This window comes from Plectropomus leopardus, chromosome 11 (assembly GCF_008729295.1).
Source record: "Plectropomus leopardus isolate mb chromosome 11, YSFRI_Pleo_2.0, whole genome shotgun sequence".
In the NCBI taxonomy this organism is placed as follows: Eukaryota; Metazoa; Chordata; class Actinopteri; order Perciformes; family Serranidae; genus Plectropomus; species Plectropomus leopardus.
Genome location: NC_056473.1, coordinates 13,490,112 through 13,508,792, shown reverse-complemented (window position 1 = coordinate 13,508,792; position 18,681 = coordinate 13,490,112). Strand labels below are relative to the sequence as shown.

General features: G+C 38.8%; 2 protein-coding genes across 5 annotated transcripts; one reads left to right on the top strand and one right to left on the bottom strand.

The window, feature by feature from the left end:
- Positions 1-797: 797 nt before the first annotated feature.
- On the top strand, positions 798-5,519 carry slc25a44a (solute carrier family 25 member 44a). 4 transcript variants are annotated; one of them, XM_042496782.1, is made up of 5 exons: positions 798-885; positions 985-1,087; positions 2,945-3,656; positions 3,782-3,909; positions 4,301-5,519. In XM_042496782.1, the coding sequence occupies exons 3-5, from the start codon at positions 3,023-3,025 to the stop codon at positions 4,490-4,492; spliced, it is 954 nt and encodes a 317-aa protein (XP_042352716.1). In that variant the 5' UTR covers positions 798-885; positions 985-1,087; positions 2,945-3,022; the 3' UTR covers positions 4,493-5,519. The 4 variants fall into 4 exon arrangements, with proteins under 4 accessions (XP_042352716.1, XP_042352717.1, XP_042352718.1 ...); XM_042496783.1 differs by having other exon boundaries at positions 833-885; positions 982-1,087; XM_042496784.1 differs by lacking the exons at positions 798-885; positions 985-1,087 and adding an exon at positions 1,112-1,324.
- A 2,242-nt stretch (positions 5,520-7,761) lies between these two features.
- On the bottom strand, positions 7,762-15,839 carry wdr61 (WD repeat domain 61). The gene is made up of 11 exons (XM_042496780.1): positions 15,730-15,839; positions 15,275-15,330; positions 15,137-15,164; positions 14,361-14,466; positions 13,502-13,674; positions 11,397-11,545; positions 11,048-11,141; positions 10,242-10,335; positions 9,394-9,486; positions 8,935-9,013; positions 7,762-8,028 (listed from the first exon to the last, which is right to left on the bottom strand). The coding sequence occupies exons 2-11, from the start codon at positions 15,284-15,286 to the stop codon at positions 7,939-7,941; spliced, it is 918 nt and encodes a 305-aa protein (XP_042352714.1). The 5' UTR covers positions 15,287-15,330; positions 15,730-15,839; the 3' UTR covers positions 7,762-7,938.
- Between the last annotated feature and the right edge of the window lie 2,842 nt (positions 15,840-18,681).

Genomic DNA, 18,681 nt, shown 5'->3' with positions numbered 1-18,681 from the left:
CTCAACTACACATCTATCTGACTGTTCTTTACTGGGTCTGTTACTTTGCAGAATGAGATTTAAAACATCAGACCATGCAGGCATGTGAGTACATAATAAGGCATGGCTCTTGTAATATTAAAAAAACTGTATCACTTTCTGAAAGTGACCTCTAAATACAATATATTTTACATTATATATTTAACTTAAATTAAGGTATGCAATACTGGCAAACTGTCAAGGAATAGCTTGCAATGTAAATATACAGCGTTATCTGTATCTCAGTGTAAAGTGGTGTGTGTGAAAATGTCATAATATAAAAATACTCTAATAAGTGAAAGTTATAAATTCAAAATCCCACTAAAGTAAAAATATCAAGTATCGTCAGCAAAATGTACTTAACAGTATCCAAACTACTTATTATGCAGCAGGAGTGTCCCTGTCAGTCTGATCATCATTAACTTATTTTGTTGTTATTACTGATACATTAACAGTTAAGAAGCATTTTAATGATTAAGATGGTTTTGAGAAGACTATTTCTGACTAATTGATACATAGTTGCATATTTTTTATATAGACCTTTTTACTTCAAATGAGAAGTTTATCGTAAGAAATCATAAGGAATGCCACAAATGTACTTCAAATCCTAGTATATCAAAGACCACTGTAATAATGATGATAATTAAAAAACGAAATTCTGCTTAGGGCCCCCAAAAGTCTATGGACGGCCCTGGTCGAAGCTCCAGCTAAAATGCCATTTAATACTTTGTTTGCTCACTGGTTGCTTGAAATTACGACGTTTAACATTAGGCCCTGAATGTATCATCACTGTCAAATTCAACAAACCGCTAACGTTAACTTGCTAAGTAAAAAACGTTACAGAAATCACATGGAAAACAAAACTATGTAAGACCTCGTTTTTAAATGAAAAAGTTAGTGATGTCAGTAACGCTGCAGTTGAACACAACCCATGACCTTTCACCTTTGACTGTTTGTTCGCAGCAGTAATGGACGGAAGACATGACCCACCTTGCAGCAGAGCAGGCCGTATTAGTTAACTGTCACCGTGGACATTGAGGTGAACCGGAGCTGCATGACCCCCTAACAGGTAAGTTTAATCGGTTTATTCGCGTTAATCGCTGACTTATTTCCCCCTCGGCTGGCTAAGTATTAGCCTTGTTGTTAGCTAACTACCACACAGCGCGAGGACACTGTGTGACATTGCACGTGCGGCGCTTCCCCCTTTTCTTCACCAGCGGCTGCAGAAGACAACAATGAAAATGGCTGATAAGACATCCTAGTGTTATGAAAGTACTTCTCTGCTAATGTGTTGATAACGATATCGGTAAGGTTAAATCAGGGTTGTTGTGTTTTTTATCTTGCTGTCGATCGCACTGGCTCTAATGCTTTGCATACCAGCTGCACTAAAGTTGTACTTATCATTAGCAGGCTAGTCTATGCTGTCAAACTTACACTCTTTGTCCCGTATTTTCGTATAGCATTAAAGGTAACGCACGGTATAAAGTTAAATATGTAGCCTGTTTTGTGATGTTGCTTGTGTTTAATCGACCCGAGGCACCAAACTCTGCATTCTTCGTGTGGATGTTTAGCTGATAAACGGGAAGCCATTCAGGTCAGTCAGGTCTAGCAGATTGTGACTCGTGCACTTACACGTTTACAACAGCTTTGTCTTGACATATGTTCAACTCCAACTTTTCCCCTATTTTACCGCAGCCAGCAGTGGGTCACTGATTTAGTTTTGAAGATAATTATTGAATGCTTTTATGAACTCGGAATTCAGACAGCGGTGTACTCAGATATCCTGCATATGTAGTACGCACAAGGGACTTTTTTATTTATGAGGGGGTGGAACAAAAAGGAGGAAACATGTCAAATAATTTACTAAACATTGGAGAGGGACTTGTGCGTTTTTATTGTGGCTTAGAGGAGAGGCGTATATCTTTACATTGCTGTATTTTGTGTTTATTTTACCACACATTTTAAAGAAAATATGCATGCCAGCTGGCAACTGGCATCCTAGTTGCAAATCAGCCTGCTCACTTCAGGGATGCAGAGAGGAAGCGAGAGAAATAGGACCTGGTCTGGTTAATGTGATGATTCACTAAATTCAAGGTTAAATATGGAACTGTTTTTGAACTTACTGAGGAAGTATGTATGTAATAAAAAACGTTAACAAAAGTGAGTATTGTAACAATGTGGTGACAAAAACAGAAGATCACCAAAACACCTTGCCAGCTTTAGTTGTATGATTAATCAATTAGCAGAACATAAATTGTCAACTGGGGCTGCAACTAACAGTTATTTTCATTATCAGTTGTCTGTTGTTTGTCAAAATACATTGTGAAAATGCTAATGACAATTTCCAAAATCCCAAAGCGACATCTTCAAATTGCTCCTTTTGTCCCACTTACAATCCAAATCCCAATGAAAGGCAGACATTTTTCACATTTCAGGAGGTTGAGAACCAGCAAATGTTTTTTCACATTTTGCCTGAAAAATGTGTGAAATTATTAATTTATAATCAGTGTACTCACTGTCACTCATCGTTGTCGCTCGTCTGGCCACAATTTTGGTAATTGATTAATCATTTTGTGTCATATTTCAAGAAACTAGCCTAACTCACTTATCCTCAGTTCCAGCTTTTCAAATGCAATGCTGCATGCAGCATTTGCATGTATTGTATCACCATTCATTTCAAATCTTTGGGTTTTGCGCTGGTACTTGACAAAAACAAGCTATATTGCAACTTTTGTATTTTTTACTGCATTCTGACATTTTGTTGACCAAACGATTGATCGATTAAGTGAGAACATTTTTTTGGCAGATTAATTGCAAATGGAAATAATTTTTAGTTGTAGACCTAGATGGGATGTCCATCGTGCAAGAGCAAAAGACTTACATCTGATTGCAGAATGTTACTGATGGTAAATGTTATTGTTTGCAGGTGTTATGGCAGTCGGAGGGCAGATGACTGCTGATACGAAAACGTGGCTTTAGGGGCAGCGCTGCCCTAGCCGGCACCATGCAGCAGAAAGGTGCAATCCAAATTATTGAATGGGAGGACCTGGACAAGAGGAAGTTCTACTCCCTGGGTGTATTCATGACCTTGACCACCAGGGCCACGGTCTACCCGGCCAGCCTTATCCGCACTCGGCTCCAGGTGCAGAAGGGGAAGACCCTGTACTCCGGCACCTTTGATGCTTTCTGCAAGATCCTGCGAGCGGAAGGCGTGCGAGGCCTCTACCGTGGCTTCATGGTCAATACATTCACCCTGATCTCAGGACAAGCTTATATAACTACCTATGAACTGGTGCGCAAGTATGTGTCCCAGTACTCACCCAGCAACACGGTGAAGTCGGTGGTGGCTGGAGGGTCAGCTTCCCTGGTGGCTCAGACCATCACTGTGCCCATAGACGTGGTGTCACAACACCTGATGATGCAGGGACAGGGGGAACACCTGACTCGCTTCAAGGCCAAACCCAAAATGATGCTGGCAACGACTAAGCGCAAACTGACTTTTGGGCAAACCCGTGACATCACGGTGCAGATATTTGCAGCCGATGGTTTCAGGGGATTTTACAGGGGCTACGTTGCGTCGCTACTCACATACATCCCAAACAGTGCACTATGGTGGCCTTTTTATCATTTTTATGCAGGTAAGTGAACACCCTATTGGTTGTGGTTTATAATAGATGTTCATAGCTGCTGCCTGCATGTCAGGGGTGACTGAAACCACAAATATATTGGCCTTAAATTTCTGTCATGTCCTTTGCGTTCCCAGAACAGCTGTCTTTGTTGGCACCAAGTACTTGCCCTCATCTGATTCTGCAGGCTCTGGCAGGACCAATGGCAGCAGCAACTGCCTCCACCATCACTAACCCAATGGATGTTGTTCGAGCAAGAGTACAGGTAAAAGACACCACTGTGCACTACTTAAACGCTACAAGATTTGAGAATGCGATCAGGGTTTTTTTGGACATTAAAAAAAGACAGTTAATGTGTGGGTTCACTTACTAGGAGCATTTTAGAGAAAACTTTGAGATGACATTTAGACTCTGATATTCGGAGCTCCATGAGGCAGTATCTCTTCAGTGGTGGATGGAAACTACGGGATACAAATACATTTTTCATTGCAGATGTTGGCTAACTCTACCTAGACAAAGTATATCATTGGACAACCTGACTTGACCTTAACCCTTATGTAATTATATAGGCCAATATTTACTCACTTTATTGGCTTAATCCAAACTGACCATAAAGTACAGAATAACATGATTTACCAGTCTCCTGTCTGTTGAAGGTTGAGGGACGATCGTCTGTCATCGAAACATTCAAGCAGCTGCTGGCAGAGGAGGGCGTCTGGGCGATGACCAAGGGGCTGTCGGCCCGCATCATTTCCTCCACACCCACGTCGGTGCTCATCGTGGTGGGATATGAGACCCTAAAGAGACTGAGCCTGCGAGCTGAGCTTGTAGAGTCGAGACACTGGTGAAAGGACAGAGGGAACCAGGACTGCCTTGAACCGGGCTTCATCTCCACACAGCCGTAGTTTGAACTTTTCACACAGGAGAGAACGACCCAGATCTGTGTCCAGTCTCGGGGTAAACCGCTCACCTGTTTAACTGCTTTCACAGACCTTGAAGGTTACACGTGTCATCATCTTGCCTTTCTCTGTTTGTCCCATTTCTGCTGGCCCCCTCTTCTTTTGTTGCAAAACTGTCACTCTGAAAACAATGAACTGATTTTCACCCATCTTGAAAGAAGCAAGACAAATGTTAAAATTTGACAGATGACTGAAGAAAGTTGCTTCTTAAAGGATAGTTTTTGATTAATGCCTCAAATGTTTTGTATATTTTAACAATATGAAAAAACTGCACCAGCGTCATTTTTATACCTGGATATGTAGCAGTACAGGGTTTGTTTTTTTTTTACTGTGTCATACTTAAACTGCACCAGGCAACCTAAGCTTGTGAACATGTGATGCACCTTTTGATTTCACAATCCAGCCGGGTTCAGTTTTTAAAACAGAGCTACTCTGCCGTAAATCACTGGATGAATTTTAAGAATTTTCAATGTGCCAAAATCTAGAGACACAAATGCCTTCTCTGACTTATTGAACACTTGAAGAGCAAAACAAGCTTGATGTCTGTGTGCATTCAAGTAAAAAGAACATTTCATGCAGGGGTTTGAAACATCTGCTGAAAATCTCACATTAGTTTTGGCCTTAATAAAGACAGAATGAGATGTTAATGCATTATAGCAATGCCATTAAATTGGATGGAAGACATTAGTATACTTTCAAAGCATAAAAATTAAACTACTTCCAAAAGAATATTTAAAAAACTTGTTTGTTCTATTTACTTACAGGACAACAAACATTGCATTTAGTTTTTGTGGCCCAAGTTTGTGTACTTAAAGGCTTTCTGTGATGTATGTGTAGCTGTGTCACATCAATTATTTACCAGCAGTCTTTGAAGTCAGTGGTGCAGGCACAATAATGAAATGTAGATAAATTGATCAGGTGAGGGTTGGTGATTGATCCTGTGTGTGTAAATGGACTGTTCAAAGTGGTGCAAATTTAACATTACAGGCCTTAAACCACATCAAGTGATTTCGTGGCGCTTGTACTGTTGATAATTCTGTACATTATTTATACTGTTCAGATGACGGGGGGATCAAATCTGCATCGGAAACTTACAACACTGGGCCAGTCTGTTTGGTTAAAGCAACAGAGGGAGAGTAAAGGCAGAAGTATCACACCAAGCTCAAAAGTTGCCTTCAGATTTCACCAGCCACTTAACTGGATAATACAGATTTTTGGAAGTGGAATTGTGTGAGACACTCATCCATAGTCAGTGTATTACATACAGTAGATGTCAGTCGGCACACCCCCAGTTTGGACAAGCAGGCAAGAGTACCACCACGGAAGCTAAGCAATGTACCGCTGTGGACAGGAGCAGCAGCAGAATGTATTTTAGCCACCTAAAAGCCACCAGACTCTTTTGACAAGAACAGTAATTTAACATAACTTCACGCGGGAGCTGCTGGTCTACTGCTGTCTTGATTGTTAAAGGCTCTGAGCTACTTTACAAAGTGAGCGTCTGCGGACAGCTGTGTTCACAGACACGCAAACAGTTCTAGTCATAGTACTATTGACTGCTCATGAAAGCCCCTGGCAGTTAATGGGAGGGCTGGGAGTTGAGCTCACTGTCCTCCTACTGTCGACATCTGGTGAAAGTCCTAAGTTAATTGTCTGTCAAACATCCAACTTAAAACTACCTTCACGGTGGTTAACTTCTGCGGCTGGCTTCACTGTAGTGTTTTGGATCAGACTGGAGACTGAGGCATGTGCAGTAAGCGCACTTATTATGTGTAAAGTCTGTGTCTCACAAAAAATAACTGATATTGACATTTTTAGGTGTCTAAAATACATTTTGCTGCTGCTATATCCACAGCAGTACATTGCTTAGTTACTGTGTCAGTACTCCTGCCTGCTTCTCCAAACTGGGAGCGTGCAGACCGCCATCAACTTTAGGTAATACACTGATGATGGATAAGTACCTCATATAACCCCACTTCACACATTCGGACTATCCCTTTCAAGAGTGTGAGGTACAGCAACAAGGCCGCATGTAGAGATGACTATCACTGCCCAAAAACACACCTCAGTGAGGTTTGACCCTCTCTGCCCTTCTTTTTCTAACTGTTATACAAACGGCACTCTTCAGTTTGTACAACAGGATGTTCAAGTGAATACGAATGATTGACCTCAGTATCCGAAATGATGTGATTAATTTCTTAAAAAAGCAAATTTAATGGACTCTTGCCTGTATGGAAGAAGTACTACACCTGTATTATCAAAGAATTGTTAAAAATACAGTTTGATGTGTTTGGATAACTTGTGGACCTTTGATGAAAAGTAATAAAGAATTTTGAATCACTGCAAAAGTCTGTGACTAGTTGTATTATCTATAAATTGTAAAGATATGCAAAAAAGTTGCATAATGTTGCTTTGAAGAAAAAAACAAACCTGCCATGTGTTACAAAATCAGTATATCATGAGGCTGCAGTTCACCTGCTGGGCCACTGGAGGGAGAACTACATCATACTTCATCTGCGACACACTGTCGCTGAAACACAGGCAATTCTGTACTGTTTTTGCCAAAATGTTCTCAATTTACCAGATTTCCAAATTATTACTCTGAATGATGAAGCCACAAAACTGACAAAATGCTACAAGTAAAGTCATCAATTATCAGACATGTCAGAAATTTAAAGGGACAGTTCAAAATCAAAAATACATATTTGTCCTCTTCCCCTTAATCAGTTGAGATTGTTTTGGTACGAGTTGCTGAGTGTTGGAGATATCGGCCGCAGAGATGACTGCCCTTTTCCAATGGAGCTAGATGGCACTTGGCTTTTAAATGAGTAAAGTGAGTAGTTTTGTTTTTTTTTTCTTCTGAAAGGAAAACATTTTTAACACACTGGAGGTTTAAGAAGTAATGAGCTTTAAATGTGTTTTTATGCTGTCATTTGACTCATCTGATCATCTTTTACTGCCTTTTGCCTGTTCCAGGGCTCCATACCAAATCTTATTAAAACTTATTTTATCTAAAACCTCAAGACACTTCATATAAAATTATACGCTTTGCTATCTAAATCAAAATGCTGAATGATAAATTACGGCTTGTGTCAAGGGCCTAGCCCATAAACAAGAACAATTTAATATAATATAAACAAGCAAGAAATATGATAGAAACGTAAGTTAAAAAAAAGCAACCGATTTATTTGACCGTAGTGGGCCAGTGCAAAAAAAAAAACCCAGCACATTTACAACTTGTCCCTCCCTCCCCCAATTACTGACTTCATCTCCATGATTTGAGTAAACAGCAGCTCTGTAGATCTTCTGCTCTCTTAGCCTGCACAGGACACTGTCCATCACATGGGGCAGTCGTAGATGTGGATGGCACGGTCGTCTCCAGCTGAGATGATCTTTGAGCCGTTGCTGTTGTACTTTACACTCCACACCTGACAGTAACAGAAGGGACGGGGACAGGATTAGAGTCACATTTGTAAAGTGTAATCCTATTGCCAGTATCCACACTTCAGAAAAAACAGTATACCTACAACTAAAAAGAGGATTGCTATGACAGTATCGGAACTTTTTCTATCAAAAACTGTTACAAAAATTTACAAGGCGAAACAAAACAGCCCCTTATTTAAACAATCCATAGTGTGTGGCCTAGAGCGCATGGCAGAGGTGCATTCAGGACGTGTCCAACTCCACTTTTTGTAAGTTAAAAGGAACATAATCTAAGCGCAAAGTTAAAGCACAAGGGGCCTAATTAATCATAGGTGTGTTTCCCTTTAATAGCAAAATATGCCTGCACCTGTCCATATTTACATGGTGGATTGAGCAAATTAGAAAAGCGAGTGTTTTTTTCTGCTGAGAGTTATGTCACTGCAGCAAATCTTGTGTGACATTTAAAAGCAGCTAAACTAAAAACTGTAGTTATAAACATCATAGAGGAAACAGAGCTAAAGTTTTAGCTCCCAAAATAATCAATGCAGTAATGCTGCTCGCTGTGTAAATACGCACTGTGACTCTTAATAGAAGAGAAACTCAAAGCGGAGCAATTAATTTTAAACAACATGGCAGAGTCCGCAGCCTCTGATTTCTGAGGAGCCTTGATATTTCATTTAGAGGCTTTACTGGAGAACACATCAACCTCCCCACAGGCGTCTGCAACCAGGGATCTAATGACAGCCAGGTTTATTGGTTTAGCTCGAGCTGAAACGTCAGAAGTTCATGTGAGAGGCCACGCCATATTGATTTCCCGTCCAACACATCAGCACCTACTGCAGATGGATTTTTTCACTTTGAATCTGATTACAAACACACTCAGTGAGGAGATACAGGGTTATCTTTGTCACCTGGTCCTGATGGTCAAAGAAAGTGTTGATACACGCTCTGGAGCTGGCGTCCCAAACCTTCACACTCTTGTCAGACGAGCTGAGAGCAGCAGAGGAGAGAGGATATGTTTTAACAGTATATCTTAGGAGCAAACACTGTGTTGTCTGGCTGACCTGCTCAGTTTGTTTTGGCACAGTGAACTGGAAACTGTCTGAAAAACAGTTTCAGCTGACAGCGGTTTCACACAACAGGAGTGAAGGCATGAGAAAGTAGATGAGAGGGAGAGGCGTCTGCTGAACTCTCACGGTCAGGCAGATTTACAGCTCACAACTACCGGCCGCTATACTTTAATGTATGGCATGGTCTGTTTTGGTTTATCTACATTTGCTTCAGGTGGTAAAATGAGCTTTTATGCAGCAGTACAGAAAAACTATTCCTCTGTTTTATAGAAACTTGAATCTGTGGTATTTTCATTTTACCTTGAGACAAAATGGGTGTCATCTGGGGAGAAGGCGACATTAAGAACCCATGATCCGTGTCCACTCAGAGTGCCGGCCAGGCTGGCATGTTGTCTGCAAAACAGTCGCTGAAAGATTATTAGAGCAAACAAAAATGCTTCTTTCTTTTTCTCCTTCTGCACCAGTTATGTCCAAAGTCCGGCCCTCGGGCCAATTGTGTCCCTGAGACTGATTTCGAACAGCCCTCGCCTTGTCTTACAAAATATACTACATGATATACACAATACTGGTTAATCAAGCAAAATCACTTTGCATTTATTTTCATTCACCTAACAATGACAGGAAAATTGTACGCTCTGTAGACATGCACCAATAAGGAACCTATGGGCGAATGTGTTTTCATCGACAAGACAGAAAAAAGCAAACTAATTGTTACTTGACACCAGATATTTCCTACCAGGTAGCGGGCATGCCCACAACAACAAAGTCGACAGCGAGGGCTGCTGCTTTCAGGAGAGGTGTAAAGTTAAATCATTTTCACTTAAAGGTGAAAAAGCATTTGTGTCATTTGTATGCTATTTTTTTAAGAACTCGTACGATGCGTGAAGCAGCCTGCTTCTAGGTATTTTCACATTATCTAGTCTGGACCCCGTTCAAAAAACTTTGGACAACCCTGTCCTGTACTGTTTATTTGTGTGATTGCAATTTGTCACATCTGTAACAAGCACCCCTTCCCTCCATTGTTCAGTGTGTATACATCCTATTTTCGTATTTACAGTGAGCATCATTGGCAAGGAAACAGCTCTCTCATATCACTAAGAACAAAAACTGATCGGCAAGAGGATTCACGAGCTGCCAGCTGAACTCACACGTCATATATTTTGATGTAGCCGTCGTCGGAGGCTGTGACAAGGAGCTGGGAGTCGGGGGAGAACGTGAGGGATCTGATCGGCATGGCGTGACCTGAAGAGAAAGGAAACAGACAGTCAGTTATCGTTTTTCTCAGGTTTTATGGCTGCGGTCTTGAATGTGGAAATCTGCCTCCTTAATAGTAAAATCATTTGTGTATACTACAATATGTTTTAGATTTATTTACTGAAACATTTTAAATATGTCACAGTGGACAGCTGAAAAAAAACTTCTCCACATGTGAGTGTGTGTTCAAGGTACTTTTTTTTTTAACACTTTTTCATAATTTCAGTTATGCTCTATCTGGCTTCATATCTTCAGTCTTAATCTCACTTTTTCAACATGTCTGTCAGACCCCTCTAGTAAAAAAAAAGATGAGTAGAAATAATTGATTTTTTAATAAAATAAGAAAAAGTGGAAAAAAATTAAAGTTTTGCTTAACTGAAGTCTTTTATAGGGCAAAAATCAGGCTACAGATGTACTTGTTCCAGCTTTTGAATTGGAAGAATTTGCAGCTTTCTCTGTTTTATGTCGACTGTTAACTGAATATCTTTGAGTTTTTAACAGTAAGTTAAACCAAAAAAGCAAACTGAAGACATCTGTTTGACCTCTAAAAACATGTGGTGGATATTTTCTCATTATTTCTTATGTTTAATAGGAAAAAAACATTTTATTATCACAGTATTGATAATGAAAATAATCACTAGTATCAACACTAGATCCATCATGTATAACTTCAATGATGCATATTAATATTTGAATTTACCTTCCAGTGTGTGAAGCAGCTTTCCAGTGGCGATGTCAAAGATGTTGATGATTCCATCAATGGCTCCGCTGGCCAAATATTTTCCATCAGGGCTCTAAGGGGCAAAACAAAAGGACAACTTTTGAATGTAGAGATGAGCTATACTGAATTCTAAACGTTTAAACACAACCTTTGGACCTGGAGATAAAGAGTTAAGAGTTAAAGCAAGAGGAAACCTTGGTGAATGAGAAGAAACACAAATCAAGATAAGTTATCGTAAAATCAAGACAGTGAGGTTACAGTCTGTAGAGGCTCTGAGCTCAAGAAGCCACCATCCAGCTGACATGAAGGACAATTTATGGTTCCTTACGTAAGCTATACTCAGGATGAATTTTCCTCGAGTGTCCAGAGAATATTCCTTTTTGCCACTTTCCACACCAAAGATGTTGACCTTGCCAAGATGGCTTCCCGTGGCGATGTATTTAGAGTCTGGGGAGAAGGCGACCGACCACGCGTCAACTAGAGAGGAGAGCAGAAAGACAGAGAGGGTGGGTTTAACAAATTAAACTGATTTTTGTCGTGGAAATGTTTAGTTTCACAACCCTCTCTCTATCAAACACATTTTTTGATGCTATTTGTCACATATATAAAATGTCTTTTTTTAAATGTGTAATAATCTTCATTAAGTTTTTAGAATAGCAATTCAAAACCAGCGTTTTGTGCTTGACACATTAAGCACAACAATAAAATATGCAGTTCATGTTTGACTAATCAGGCTACAAAAAGTGCAATAAATGAATAACAATGATTAAAAACACCAAGGAAACTGTAAAACAAAAAAAGGGGTGAATTTAAAGTTAATATACTGCACTGTAAGACTTAAGTGCAATGCCAAGAATGAACTCAAAATTTAAGAATTAAAAAAAAGAAAAAGAAAAAAAGTTCAGTAATAATATTCAATCAAAAATAATTAAGTGTTGATAAATAAATACAAATGTAATAAGAGAAATTAAAGGAAAGCCTTTTGATAAATAGTTGGTTTCAGAAATGACTTAAAGATACTGACATAGCAAGCTGGAGTAGCACATCCACTGTATTAACCAACGCATTTAATCATCAAACCTACTTTCTGCTATGTTCAGTCACTCTTGCGCGAATGTGCTAAAAATTATAACATAAAACCACCAAACTAAAAAGAGAACAAAGATTTTACATTAGCACAATTCACTTCTCAAGACTCCAAATATAGCAAAATACAGTGTCCCAAGAGAGGAAAACAAGGTCTTAAATCCACTGACCCAGACCAACCACTGGGTGAAACAGAGTGTCACTAATGGAAGGTGACATGGCATTAGATGAAGTACAGCTTGGTTCAAGATACAAAACAACAGAGACATTTCTGGGTGTGAGGTTTCTGAAAGGTGAGAGTAAAAAATAGATCACGCTGCTGTGGTACACAGCAGAACAGACAAGATGTCATCTCCTGCAGGTTTGTTTTAATACTAAACTGGGTGACAACTTCCTTTTGTAGTGACCTTATTCCAGTGTCGCCTATGAGACAGTTAAAAAGCAGCGACTGACCACTCAATATGACACAGCTGACCACATTATCAAGGTCAAATCAGTTACATGTTTATCAGAAGATATTTCAAATTGTGTTTAGATACAGGCATCAGGAATTCTCTAGAAAGGGAATTCTCTAATGCCTGAAAAATAGAAATAATATCTGTAACATTGAAATCCAGCCAAAAAATACTAAAACTAAAACATGGCTACAACAAATGATTCTTTTCAAAATCCCTCACTCAGACGACTATTTCCTCAAAAATGTGTTACCAATAAATTTCAGAAAATATCAAAAAGTGACATTTCTTGAAGCAAATGGTCAAACCAAAACTTCAGAAGACATTCACTTTACTACAATATCAGATAAAAAGCAGCAATAAATTCTCGCAAATGAAACACTAAAACCATCATCATTTTGTGTTTTTGCTTGAAAACTGACTTAAATGATTAATCTAATCAAATCAATCATCTTATCAAAATTGTTTCCGATCATGTCTCTGTCAATCAACTAATCGCTAAATCGACAAATTGTTTCTACTCTGGACACGCAGCAGCCTGGAAACGAGAAAAATCTGTAACGATGAGCTCATGTTTTATTTGTTCTTGTAGATGCAAACACGCATTTGTGATTGGGTCTGGTGATGTCAGGTTACACACACGGTATCTCAAACTAACAAGAAATACATAAATGCTGACTGTAGGTGAAAATGTTGCAGTCCGTCATCAGTTTGATCAGTCAATTATTAATTTTGTATGTTAAAGCCTTGAATAATGACTAAGAAAAATATAATATTTAGTCAGATGTAGAGCTGAGGGAAGCACTACCTCTTTACTCACAGCACTATTCTACCACCAAATACAAACCAAGTCAACACAAAATATCACTGATCCTCTGAGGTGCGGTGATACCTGGTCCGGCGTCCATGGACTTGATCTGTTTTCCAGACTCCAGGTCCCAGAGGCGGATGTGAGCGTCGAGGGAGCTGGAGGCAGCAATGGCTCCGTTGTGACTGATGTCCACTGACACCACACCCAGCTGGTGTCCCTCCAGAGTCCACTGCAGCTCCAGCTTCTCATCTGACCTGCAGGAACAGTTTGACATTATTTGGTCTTGTCATGTCAAAAAAGCTCAGCTCAACTTTTAAGCTGACATGGATGAAAACTTCTTAAAAGTGCCTGAAATATTTTTTTAACTAACTACTAATTCAACAAAAACTGGGCAGACTTAGTCCGATCTAACTATTGAATTATTTTCTCAAAACATCAAATTTAATTATTTTTTGTGGCAGATTTGACAAAGATTTAGGAGAAACTGGGTGAAAGAAAAGACAAGAGACAAAACAAGTGTGGCACCTGACTATATCAGTGCTGCAGATTTGTATTTCTACAATGCAAATGAACTGTTGAATTCACTTTTGGGATCTTAAATTAGATTGTTAGACATTCCAGATCCAGATAGATGTATAATCTCCATTTTATTATTATAGCTTAGTGTTTTTTTGGTTTTTTTTGTAAATTAGTGTTATCTATTAGTGTTTTTGTGTTAGATTTTTCATGAAAAATAAATTACCACCCAAAAAAATCACTCACATTTCTTAAAAAAGTGGGTTGATATAGAAATCTAATCTAAATGTTGATTTAATCCAATGTTACAAAAGAAGAGGAAAAACACAATATTGGGAAAGAAAACATCAGCTAGACAAGTGACTGTCGGGATAATGTATATAGCAACTGTCATGAAGATAAGTGTTAAAAAAACATTACTCACCATTTCCAGACTTTCACCATATCATCTAGTGAGCCGGTGATGATAGTTTCTGATCCATCCGCCTCACTTTTACCCCACGCTGCTGTCCAGATGGCATCGTCGTGTGCTGAGAGTAAACACACACAGGTATAAGAGTCTGATGATAGTGTGAGTACAAGCAGTGTTTAATACACGAAACTAGCAGAATTGTTTAAGTGTTTTAAGGACAAATCCACAATTCTCCTTTGTAAGGTTTCATTTAGCAGCAAATTTCCCTATTCAAAATTCCCTTTTATAAATAGAAATTTTGGTGATGAAGCGAGGATTTATAGCAGTATGGTGAATGTGATATAAAATACACGTCAGTATCCATGTTTATGAACCGTGAGAACATGAACAGAACAAAAGAACATGTTCTGTAGTGCATCTGTGTGTCCACTTGTGTATTTTCAATAGATTTTGCAAAGCAATGGAGCTCGTTGGCACGACGGGAACATCAGATAGACAAGAGTTGTTAGTAGAAAACAGTCTGTAAAGGCATTCAATGAAAATGAGAGAAAAAAAAATAAAGACAATCGCAAGCCATACATTATTCTTCTTGTAATTTTTTGGCAGATGCTTGTCTTGTGCTGACTGAAAAAACAGCTTAAGACATGACAGGCTGAAACAGAGGAAAGTGAAGTGGTAGTAGTTCTGGATAACATAACTTTCTGTGGAAAATCACAAGTACCTCATTAACTCGTAAAATAAGTGAAAGTTATATACAGTTATCATTCTTTATGTGCAATGTTACTCACCGTGCTCTTGCTTGAAAAGAATACTGTACTGAAAACACATAAAACAAACAGTTCACCTTTCAGTTCTTTCGCAAAGAAAACAAACGAAGAGAGGAAATGTTTAGTGTAAATATGAAATCATTTGAATTTATTGCTTACTTGAGTGCTCATCTTTTTGGTCCTGGGAGTCTGAAAGCCAGTTAGATAACTTTTACCTGGAAAAAAAGAATAATGTAAAGCGTGTTAGTTATGAAAAAAACAAGCAGAACATTTTAAAATCGCCCAGTCAGCGAGTTTGGCTGCAGAGAAACAGACACTAATGACAAGGTTTAGCTGTGTTGGACTGTAACGTTTGAAGGCATAACAGACAGATTACCAACAAGTAAAACTAAAGATTAACAACACAACATTATTGTTGCTGCACAGACGAAAAAAACTGCTAAAATAGCAGAGCTAACTAGAGCTAGCGGTTAACATAGCAGCAGGTTAGCTTTGTTGCACAAAGTGCAGCTAGCTTTTATAAATGTTTCCAAACTGTCGGATAATCGCTGTTCACCGGACCATCTGCAATGACGTTAAAGTATTTAGCTACAATACAATATGCGGTCAAATACCTTCAAGTCTCCTGTTAAGATGTTTAATTCAATCTCTGAAGCTCGCTGATTTACATGTGAGACGCCATGTCAACATTTAACGCCACTTCCGCTCTTCTTCTTCGTGCCTTTGGTAGCGGTTGGTGAATAACGGATGTAGAGCACTATCGCCGCGAGCGGACCTGTGGAGGGAAAAAGCAATTACTACAGTTAAAAAAAACATTGACTCAATTGATTTAATTAGAGAAAAAAACTAGACGTTTGTCTTTTTATTGAAAATTTAATAAAGAGCTAAATCAAAAAAAATGGACTGATAAGTTAATTAGATAATGGTTATTATTACTACTACTACTACTACTAGTAGTAGTATTTCTTAGTGTTATTTTGTTTTTATTATATTTGCCTGTTTTTTGTTGGGTTTTTTTTTTTTTTTTACATGATTAATGCACTGTTTTTCATTAATGTGTGTAATAAAAACAAAAATTTCCCAGAATAAATCACTTAAAAATGTGTTAATATAGGAAAAACAACATTAGATGTTAATTAAATCTACTCTATAGAATAAGCCAGCCAACTGGTGTGAAGGAAAACTGATCAAAAGTATAGAAAAAACAAACAAATGTGAGAAACATATATTTGCAAAATTAATCACAAAAAGTACTTAAAATTAGTAATCAATCAGTAATTTCATTAATGCATTCACTGATGACAATGAGATAGAAAACATAAATTATTACTGTGTCAATTTCGCTTACGATATTCTCATCTGATGGGCTATCAGTGAAATAATAAGATTAAATAAAGGTACATTAAATATTATTATATACATTTGTATCCAGACTCACAACTTGTGCATACACAGGAGAATTATTAACACTGATTTTGTGAGCGACTCACGATTACGCTGCTACTTTCTGCCTGTCTTGACTGCAATGATAATGGCCTAAAGTAAAACCTCAATGGTGCAGAGAGAAAGGCAAATCAGAGCCTGAAGAGTAGGCAGAAAAATATTCCAGTATTTTGACAGGCGCTGCAGCAGCAGTTCTGAGCTCCACAATCTCAAAAACGGTTGTCAAGATAAGGTTTCAAGAAGAAAGCAAAGTACAGCTGGTGTGACTTAAATAACTCCTGAAGTAAACCTGAAATGGACAGTTGCATTACAGAGAAAGGACATCAATTTGAATCATCTGACAGCCTGAGTGAAGAAGATGAGTGAAGAAGATGAGAGATGTGCTATTTAGAGCGTGAGCGTGTGTGTGTGTGTGTGTGTGTGTGTGTGTGTTACAGTCTCATTGAATGTAATCATTTCTACTCCAAAACCTGAGTATCTCACACAGAGATTTATTCTTGTTGGGACGTTAAGGTCTTACTGTAAACAACATTACAAGACACTAAAACCCGTATTAAAGGTCCAGGATTTAGGTAAATCTACGGGCAGAAACAGTAACATGCATAACTATGACTTTATATTACTGTATAATCTCCTGGAAATAAGACGTGCTTTCATTACCTTAGAATTATGGATGTGTTAAGAGGCCTGGATACACTGTTGGAGGGGCGACCCTGTTCGTGCATGCTCAGTAGCGCATAGAGACACGTATAGCAGCAGACATATTCCATTGGAAACCTACATAACCACGCCCATCTTTGGCACAAGTCAAACCCACTAAGGCAACAGTTAAGCCTCATTCCCACTGCACAAAAAATGTGCCCACGCCCACTTACATCTGACTTTTTAATGCACTGGGAAAGTGAACAACCTGCACTCACACCCGGGCGAAATGTTTCTGATTCTTTGATTAGCAATGATGGGAACATAACACCTGGGTGAGCTCACTAACTTCAGCTGCTTTAGTGGCAAGATGAAATGACGCGCCAACACAAAACAGTCCATTTCCTCCTAAGCAGCACTTAAACATTGATTCAAGTTAGTCTGCACCAAGTTTGAAAGAGAGCCTGAATAAGTAAGAGACACAAAAAGAGAAGTAACCATCATAAGGTTTTCACAGACCTCTGTCATGCTTCTTTCTACTGTTTATCTGTTCTCTGCTCTGTCCGTGACATCGAACAGACGCACCAAATGAACCCCACCACATACACATGCTTGTCTGCTGTTGGCAATGGGTAGGCAGACTATAGGCTATTTTTAGCAGGATTACCCATTTTTTAAAAACTGCGTGCAGGCACTAATTTTGGTTAAAAGGAATATTAATTAAGCTCTGCTACAATGCCACTTGTGGTGAGTTAATTTAATGCCCAAAGTAGCAATAATCCACTTTTTCATTCATTCATTCATTCATTTAAAAAAAAAATCATTTCATATGAAAATGTGATTTACTGATAAGTAACAAGATGTTACCCTTAACCTAACCCTAAGTGCCTCTTTATTAACACTTTACTTCAGAGCTGCTGCTTCCAGTCCAAGTAGCAAAGATCGCTGGATGAGTCATGTAGCTTGTCAGCATCCCGGCGCTGTTACTAGGGGCCTGATCTACGTACAGAGGGAGGCCTTTTCCTCAGAATCCACCATGTTTTTTTTATAGTAGCCCAGCATGACATAAAATTATGTCGTGAACTGCTTATAAATGCTGAGTAAGGCAAAAGTTACGGACTGTTCCTTCCTCCAGGTGACTGTTTCACTGCCAGATGAAACTCTGAGCTGCACATAAACACATAAACCACATGCAGAACTGCACACCTGCATGGTGACAACCTATAATGGACTTTCTTCTCAACTTTTAAATGTTTATTCCAAAGGCTGCTATATCAACATGTTCTGTAATATTATTGTACTTTTTTATCTGGGAGGATGACAAATCTCCAGATACAAATGTAAGAGCATTTATCCTTCATCTGCATCTGTTTTGCAAGGCTCAAGTGGAATCTATAATTTCCCCTTCGGGCACTTGTCTTTTTTCCTCTTTGTTGGTCCTACAGACAGTAATGATCACAGTGCTGCTATTTTCAGCCAAG